Source organism: Populus alba, chromosome 16 (assembly GCF_005239225.2).
Source record: "Populus alba chromosome 16, ASM523922v2, whole genome shotgun sequence".
Lineage (NCBI taxonomy): Eukaryota > Viridiplantae > Streptophyta > Magnoliopsida > Malpighiales > Salicaceae > Populus > Populus alba.
Genome location: NC_133299.1, coordinates 16,015,254 through 16,024,609, shown reverse-complemented (window position 1 = coordinate 16,024,609; position 9,356 = coordinate 16,015,254). Strand labels below are relative to the sequence as shown.

Here is a 9,356-nt window from a genome sequence, read left to right as displayed (position 1 = left end):
ACTTATTGCTAAAATGCTAGTCGCTAATCGCGGTAGCAATAGCATGTGATGTGTTATTCATAAGCCAACTTTTTTCTTAACAAAAAAATTGATTATCATACACTACTAAAACAATAGAGCAATTAGCAACTAAATTCATTCGAAAGAAAACTAAAATCCATTACTAAACAAATTTATCAACAAAATCAGTAACAAAAAATATGGAATATAGATTTGCTTTTATTGATTTTTCAGCTATGAATTTTTTCATTGCTCACAATCAACAATGGATAATTCGTTGCTGTATCGAATTATCCATTACATTTATTAGCAATTGATTTTCCATTCCTAGCACATGAAGCTTTGGTACAATTTAATGCATTTTCCTGTAAGATGTTTGATCAGGCCGGTCAAAATTCCTTGAAACGGCCCAATGAATTAATTCTTATCATGGGATATCTAAGACCAGATAATAGCTTTTTGTGGTAGGTGGTCATGTATTTAGCTGCTCATGTATAGAATTGAAATAGTTCAGGATTTGATAAAGGCCTATTTGAGATGCTGGTGTTCTATGGATGACTCGAGAACAAATGTGCTATGGGCTAGCATATGGATGAGGGGAAGGTTTTGAATCTTCTCAAGTTAGAAAAGGATGTAGGTATTTGGCTTCCATCCACTCAATATGGCCGTGAGAGGCACTCCAAAGGTTTGCATTGAGCTATTTATCTATCAGGTCAGGTGTGTGTTGAAATCATGGGGAAAATACAATGGAGTTTGACCCTTGTCAATTACTCTCGGATACTCGGGATTCTGCGAAGCGGGCTTCTGGTTCTCTCGCCTTACCATCATCATATTTGTTGCTATTAATTGCGTATTTAACTGCTTTCATTGATGCATATAATCCAGTGATAGATGATGCATGCATGCTCATGAAAGGTTCCTTGTTCAATCAAATACCCCCTTCCCGGTCGCCGCCGCCGTCCGAGCTTCAATTCTAGATATCTGCCTATGTACTCTGGATGCTGGATTCACCGGCCTGGCCATCCTTATCGTGCCTCAAGTAGTTTGTTCAGTTTTAACCACACTGAATGAAACATCAAGGAAAGGTTAATCAAGAAATTAATCCATGCTGGTCGTGCCATATGAAGCTTAGCAAGGTGCCCTTCAAAATTGATTTTTTTTTCCGCTAACGTGTGTCTTATACTCTTATTAATTACTTAATCCTAGATAAGACTATAGTTTGTTTAATCTATTATTTTGCATCCTCGACTGTTTTCAGAGTCTGCTCATTTGGTCTTGTGGTCTGCTAGGTTTCAAGCAGTGGTACCAGCTGCAGCAAGTAGCTTTTTTTCTTTGGTCAAGTAGCCCCCTAAACAACAGTTCAAGATTGTCTTCTACGTAGCTATTTTGGACCCAATCCCGAAGTAAAAACATTGATCAAAATCAAGATTCACTCAGGGCCCTTTGTTCCCAAAGTGGGCAGCCCATTTACGACTACTATGGACATTGCAACAGCTTCTTTAACCTGTTACGACCGTGTTGAAGCATGGAACTCCTTAAGGCGTGTTTGGCTCTGATGCTGCAGCCTCGATCACCAACTTAGCATCACCTTCAAGAATGACCTTTCTGAAATCCTATCTGTAAAGCAGACAACTGCTTCATGCAGCTCTCAAGCATCAAGAACAGTAGAACCACAATCAAGCGGCCATTGCCACTAGTGATATGCAGTAACGTCATTTGGTGTAGCGAGCAGCTCTCAGGAGATGACAATTTCAGCTATGCATGGAGGCCCCTCCTACCATGCCATCTTTTTGTTTTTCAGAATCCATGCCATCCTTGATCACGTAGGAATATCAGTAGTAGTAATTTTTGTGTTGCAAAAACCTTCTAAATCCAAGCATTTTCTTTATCGAAAGGGATAAAAATTAAAAAAAAAGAAAAAGAAAAAGAAAAAAAGGGGACCTCCTATATTCTTTGCTCTCGGAGCTTGTTACTTGCTAGGCTGCTCTGGCATTAATTGCAATAATTGGAAGAATGGGTTATACTGATTGTCAGGTAACATAGAACAAGTTAGTGTAGTGGCGGATTAAGCCGTGCCAAAACAAGAAGCAACATTCTTTCATCGGATGTGATAAAAAATAAAAAAAAAAAAAGGCAATAGTACAAATAAATTTGATCCAAATCACCATGAGACAGCATCTTGGCGCAAATGCTAAAGCTAAGGAGGCGACAGTTATTCTTCCATTTCACCTGCAGATTGCACTGGCTCAACAACCGGAGGTATACAGTCCACCTTGTAACGCAGGACCTATTACAAAAATTGAGATGGCACGAGAAATGTTTAAATAATTGTGAACACAGCACAGTAGCTCACTACTAGTCATTGTTTTTAACAAGTCACATACTGATGTCACTATAAGTAGGTTATGTTAGTCTCGCAGAAAGGGAGTAAATTGTCCCAAACGAATCATGTTATTAATGCTCAGCATGCTTCTCACCTTTTTAAAAAATGCAGAATATGAATTATCCCAAATAAGCTTGTAGTTTCCAGATACGCAAGTGGAGAAGTTCCCCTGTTAACAACATCAACGTCATGGGTAAGAGATCTCCCTGTATCAGCATTCATATCATGAAGAGATCCATCCATCATTTTGGAAGGTGTGGTAAAATAGTCAGTAACTCACTTGATCAGATTCATAACGTCGATAAGGTAGTATCAGCTATGGAAGGACCACACATGCCACAAATTACATGCAAGGGCACAATACATAATTAAAGAAATTAATACAAAATCGAAACCAGGAAATCAGAAATTAGCAACAATAGGTCAACCGCAATCTTTTGTATTTGTAGTACAATACAAGTGAAAGGTCTAATTGAAGAAAATTTTTTATATAAAAAAAACTACAAAAGTAGTAAACATTTCCTAGTTTAACTTACAGTTTTTTTCCCTGTAGGGTCTGTACACTCCACACTAAATCCAATATCCTGACCAGCAACATATAACCCCAGTAAGATGGAAAAGGCAGTGATTGAAACAACAAAAAAATAAATAAAAAAGGCTAAAACTATGAGATAATAATAGCATCACAGTTCAACCCTGGCTTAACTGCCAATCAAATCTCTGATTTTTTACCTTCCCTTTTCTAGTTTGATGATGACATCAGATTTTCTCAACATTATACGGTACAACCAAAACATACCAGTTTAACCAGAAAGCTTTAACATAACCGACCCAAAGCTTCAAATTAATCCCAAACCACCCAATTAGCACTAGGTAAATGGAGACCCCCTGTGAAAACAGGAAGCATCCAACTACTTTCATTGCATCATGCAGACTGTACCACAAAAGGCATCTTTCTTGGAAAGAACACACATGGAATTGATACTAATTTCCTAGTCATCAATCTAGTTTGTCATTGGTCACATTTCGAGTTTCTTATTCAATGATAGATCCCACTTTTGACACCTTTTTTAATCCCAAAAAACCCTTCAATAAATGAAAACTGAGTGTTGCAATTGAAATAGGAAACCTCATTTCTAGTCTACATGACAACTTCTGTAGGTAATTCACAGAATACTGACTGTGACATAAGGCCTGATAAAATAATTTCTAAAAATGTGCTTGGTCCATGTCACCCTCTACAGTTGCATGGATATAACTAAGAGAAAAACAGTTTTTCTTGTACTGCGTAGAGGAAATGCGAAGTTAAAACTACAGTATCTAATTTTAAAATACAGCAGACAAAGTTCAAAAGCTTAGTCCCAAAGGAAGGATTGATAACACGAACAAGAAGATTACCAAGATGAAAAATTTCGTTAGCTAAACACCCCAGAAGCTAAAAATAATTGAAAGAGCAACAAAAACAGATTTCGTGTTATGAACCCAGCTCAAGAAATAGTTTGAGAATACTACCATGTTAATTTTGCCTTGTATCAAACTGAAATCCCAAGCAATGTATGAGTTCACTGATTCCACAGACAATGAAACCTAGAAAGGTAATGCCGTTACCATTAGCAAGTCAATATCTGAAAAAGATGTAAAAGATTCCAAGGAGCTACAGGACTTGCATTTAAACAATGGAAAAGAGAAAACATTTAAAAAAACAAGCCAGTCATCTGAGCACACAAATGAACTTCTCCAGTGCAATCTACAGTTGAACTCTTTTACAGATTCCTGTTCATATGCTAGCAGGCACAAAGTCTAGAAGGAGATTAATATAGACTTGTGCATTTCAAAAAGAAAAAAAAGAAAAAAAGCTTTCAGCAAATTTCAATGAAGCTCCTCCCAAGTGTGTAGAATAATTAGCAAGCAACTATGAAAGATTTAACTTCCACTGGATTCATTTATGCGTGCACATGCACGTGCGTGCACACACAATATGAACAGAAATCCTGCAAATAGTGCTTATAACAAACCTCGTGAGTTTTCCCAGCTGGAACATTTATCTCCTTGTAGTCATCATTGTTTCTGTATAGAACAAAGTAGAAAAGTTCAAATTGAAAGTACTGATATTAATTAGAAGGTGAAAACCTGAAAAACTTACCTAGCTTCTAATGCACCAGCAGCTTCTGCTGAAATAAAGAAAGGGGAGTTTGCAAATACCTCACTGACAATACAAACATTCAAATGAACATGAGAACAACTAATATAGATCCCATAAAACATTAATTATTATCTATCATATTAAAATAGAAAATCCCAGTTTTCCTTCTGTGGATTTTCTTTTATAAAAACAAACCATTGTTTTCCACCAGTAAAAAACAGAGCATACAAGCCCTATCTCTTTTCATGTTCAAGTTTGGTCATAATTATAGAATTTTTGCGTAAGGAATTCCTAATGAATATAAACAACCACATACTCTTGTAATATTGTAGAGTTTTGTTAATAAATTAATGCATGTTTTACTTTAAGTTTGAATGAATATTTTACCTCATTATGCTCAAGAAATGTTCTTTTACCATCTCCATTCTAAATCAGTATCACCTCTCTAACTACTGATATCACAATAACCTTATTTCATCAATAAAAAGTTACACTTAAATCTTGATGTCTTCCTCCAAAAATCCCAAGATTCCAACCCTGACAATGCTCCCATACTGTTCGTAGCACAGTGCAGCCTCCAGAGTTGCTAATTTTCTTGATTTTTCACCCAATCATATCCCATTTATGGCACCACTTAAAACCCTAAACTCCTGTGTATTTTCCCAACAATTTCTGCATCAATTGATCCATCAAATTTGCCCCCCAACCTGATGATTTGTTGATCTCCATAGATAATCTACACTCTATCTTAATTTCTTGTAGCAAAGACAATCGTAAAAGAGAACCTTTTCAACAAAATTTCATCAACATGTCCCAAGAATCTTTGTTGACCTTCAACAACCCTGTAATTCCAATTTTACCCTACCTTAATCCACATTAGAAGATTTGTGTAAGCCCCTCCTACATCTCATTTTTCCTATTTTCTCTGAACATAAAAAATCACTAGTTTATGGAAAGAGAAATATCCCTTTAAACTCCAAGAGCATTTATCAACAGCATAGCAAAATGATGACGGTGATGGTTTTAGTAAATTAAAAAAAAAAAAAAAAACTAACAACAACAGCGATGCTAATGTAAATAATTGTAGAAGTAGCATCACCACCATCACAATAGAAGCAGGAGCAATACCTGATGAAGGTGATGAACCTTCTGAACTCACAAGTGTAGACATCAACAGCTTGTTCCAGGACAGCAACTTGATCCCTGGTTCTGATAAAATATACACCACAGCACAAAGGCAGAAAAGCAACCCACGGAAAATGTCACAACAGCACTGGCTAAGATACAGTAAAACATATATCTAGCTTATGACAACATACTACATCTAAACATTAGAAAACTCAGTAAAGGCAGCAAGTTACCCACAATTTTTTAGCCTCAAATCTCCCCCAAGCAAGTTGAATAAATAGTCTAATCAAGAGAACCATTGCTGTCAGACTGTATAAAGATGGTCCGTAACGCTGTCTTTGCTCTTCCATGGGCCTGTACATTTACGATTTTGATCAAACGTTATCAATTAGGTACCAGATTCATGATGATTTCCATATATCTATCTGTCTGACAAGTGGCACTGAGCATATACAGTAATGTAAAGAGGAGTACAAAATACTTCCAAAAACATAAAGGTGCATACCCATTGTCATCATTTATTTGGCGAATGAAGTCTAGTAAAACCTGCATCAGATGAAGGCATCACGTCAGTTGCATGTGAACATTGATGCTTAAGTATGTAAAAAATGCCTAGGGCAAACAAAATTGATATTGCTAACCATCAGCTCCCAAAAAGATTAGACCAAAGATATGTTTGGTACAGGGGTCAAGTTGTAAATTTTCACCTCCTTAACTTATGTTTGGTACAAGTTATAGGGAACGAGTTAAACATTAACCTCATGGGGAGGGATAAGGAAATTTTTTGAGAGGGGGATTTTGGGTTCTGTGTCCTTTCTTGATTTTTTTTTTTTTTTTTCCATTTAATACTATTTTTATTCTTTTTTTCCACATCTATTTTGGACCACAAATATAAATTATCTATTTTCTTTTTACAATTGCATTTAACCTAAAATTTGATTTTACCTTCACTAAGACCTACTATTATCTCTAATTTTCCCACCTCCAATTGAACATCCTTAACACTCCATCCCTTAATCCTTTTTCACACCTTCAACACTTTACTTTTAAATCTGCCCCCCTTAATATTTCCCCTTCAAAATTTTCACCCCATACCAAACACAACCTAAAAGGAAATACTTCGATGCCCCCACCAAAAAAATAAAAAAAAATTCAAACAACCTAACAACCTAGGCCAAAAGGGTGGTGAGGAGAAGGTAGGATTGTACCTGAGGAACTCCTACCAAGTACTTCACAAGAGTTTTATATACACCTGTTGCTGAACCAAGCTGTGCTAACTGTCTCCTCCTGGTAGGATACAGCATTTGGGTCAGAACTGTATAGCTCCTTGCATCATTTTTTTTAATTAAAAATAAAAAATATATACTTAACAATATGAAACATCATGCTGGCACACAACAAAGGATAAGACATCCTCCACATAACCAAAAAAGAAAAAGCTAAACAAAATGAAAACAACAAAGCTTTCTGATCTCTCGGCTTATCTTCTAATGAAACCACTTCAAAGATAGCAGGGCAGATCACCTAAGTACCACAATCTGTAAAACAAAAACCAAGGTGCCTCACCTATCCATTTGTTGTCTCCACAACAGAGCGTATCGATCACGTATACTTCCACCAGAATTAATGAGCGCATCAACCTCTGCTTGCTTATTCCTTTCTGACCGCTCTCTTTGCTGTCTGATAAGCGTTCCTCGAAAATCTTGAGGCATGTAGGTCATGACTGAATGAAAGCAAGTTCTCAAACACCTTAGCAAACATCAGTACAGAAATCCTGGCAGTGGCCTAAACCATTCACCTCAGCTGGTATCTTGAATAACCAACAAGATAGGTTGAAAACCATGCAAATCCATGATCCTCATGCCTATCACTAATTAATGAATCAATTCTATTCCTTTGGCAGATGATAGCAGCCTGCTTGTATCAAGGTAATTCTCAAATAAAAACAGAAGAAAGAAGAGACCAAGTCAACAGTTTCATCTATTTTCTCCACTCATAAACTCAAAGTCTGTTAGTGATCTAATTATGAAATCTGAGCGTTTGAGAAGTACAGTATAACTTCTCAAATTAAACTCAGTTCTGTGATTTATATCAAAAGTTTTCCTGTTACAAACTTAATCCAGACTAATTATTAGTATTGAGTACATGTAATTCACCATTTTAAGAGGTTTGCACTAAGAGATAAACATTTAATAGTGACTAAACAGCCTACAACCTTTATCAGCAACCTGCTAGCAAGAATACAAAAGGAAAACTCTGATTTGCTAAGAAGTAAACTGCTGGCAAGTAACCCTGATAAGCTAGCATATGTCTAACCTAGTGTCCCATTTCAGAACCGAATTGAAAAAATTTTCAGATATTGCAAAAACTAATCTGAATTAGTATAATCCTGTATTAACCCAAACTCCCAAAGACAAAAAGATAACTGCCGTGATGCCATCTCTTCCAAGGCACTTAAAATCAATTTCAGTGACCACATAAATCTGATTATAAAACCAAGCATGCATTGAATTCTGGTGTACCTTAAGAAGATCATTCATTTATTTAATGCTAAGGTCCAGATTGGTGCACCAAGAAGAAATGGTAAATGGGATCAAGATTGTGCATAAGATGAATTGCCACCGCAGAAATTAAAAAAAGGAAATAAAATGATCAATTTAGAAAACTCAAAGCATTTCAACAGAACATATGAGTCAACAAAGGCAATGCAGCATTCTTCTGAAAGGTTAAAGTGGAAAATAATTGATAAATAGAGAAAGAACCTGTGTTGAACACATGATCAGAATTCACAGCTTGGAAATCTTGCAATACGTTCAAAGTCTTCTGAAACTTATATCTCATGTTGTTAAAAACAGTAGAGAGTTCACTGTCATCTTGAAGCTACAATTACATAACAAATAATGTAAGATAATGCAAAGAATTTGTGTAAAAAATAAAAGAAATTTAAAAAAAAATATGGAGGCTTACGGGCTGAGGGCAGCGAGATTCATGAAGCAAAAAGATAATTTCTTCCATGTGTTCTCGGTTCTTCCACATATTCTCATCAATTTTATGAGGAGACTCTCCTTCAGATTCTTTTAGCAATAAGCTTTCATCTAAAAATCAATCACCACACACCCAAATAAATAAATAAACTGAACAATTATTGTTGTTATAATTATTATTTTTAAAAAAAAAGGGAAAAGAAAGGGAGTGAACCTTGAGAAGAGGGAGGAGAGTCCTTGATCAAATCAGAGGTCATGGAGCGGATCTCCGAGGAAAGGCGAGAAACGTCGTCGGGGAGAGGGGTAAAAGGGTATTTGTCGTAATAAGATGCCAGGAAAATCCTGGTTATCGGCACCAGACCCTCTGTTGATGCCATTTCTAATCTAATCTGATCTGATCTCCAGAAAAAGAAAAAACTACAACTTTCTGCTGATTTGAGTCAAATAACCAAACCCAATTACTATCAGAAAAATAAAAAAAAAGCGGTGAATTTTCGATCGAAGAAGATCGAAAATTATAATTCAATTAATTAAATGAATTTCAAGCCCAAGCTTCTCCTGCACCATCCTCCCTCTTATGCCGTAGTATATTCCTTTCTTTCTTTCTTTTATATCCCTTTCCTTTGTTTTATTTTCCTTTTTCTATATTTATATTTTCATGTTAAAAATATTTGAAGGAATTAAATTTAAAAGAGGCGGCGTGTAGTGCAAGGCTGTC

The 9,356-nt window shown here is 36.0% G+C and overlaps 1 protein-coding gene across 1 annotated transcript; it reads right to left on the bottom strand.

The window, feature by feature from the left end:
• Positions 1-1,992: 1,992 nt before the first annotated feature.
• On the bottom strand, positions 1,993-9,290 carry LOC118047214 (uncharacterized). Its single transcript, XM_035056445.2, has 15 exons — positions 8,853-9,290; positions 8,622-8,749; positions 8,417-8,534; positions 7,221-7,377; positions 6,863-6,941; positions 6,160-6,200; positions 5,892-6,008; positions 5,655-5,735; positions 4,527-4,589; positions 4,399-4,450; positions 3,896-3,970; positions 2,920-2,967; positions 2,664-2,699; positions 2,478-2,552; positions 1,993-2,287 (listed from the first exon to the last, which is right to left on the bottom strand). The coding sequence occupies exons 1-15, from the start codon at positions 9,013-9,015 to the stop codon at positions 2,213-2,215; spliced, it is 1,308 nt and encodes a 435-aa protein (XP_034912336.1). The 5' UTR covers positions 9,016-9,290; the 3' UTR covers positions 1,993-2,212.
• Positions 9,291-9,356: the final 66 nt, after the last annotated feature.

Bases quoted from the DNA above. Each gene is read 5' to 3' on its own strand.
- LOC118047214 (XM_035056445.2), bottom strand. From the start codon at position 9,015: ATGGCATCAACAGAGGGTCTGGTGCCGATAACCAGGATTTTCCTGGCA. The intron at 7,378-8,416 runs GTTCTTTCTCTA...GCTTTCATTCAG, and splicing joins TGATCATGTGTTCAACACAG to TCATGACCTACATGCCTCAA. The intron at 2,288-2,477 runs GTGAGAAGCATG...TTTTTGTAATAG, and splicing joins ATTCTGCATTTTTTAAAAAG to GTCCTGCGTTACAAGGTGGA.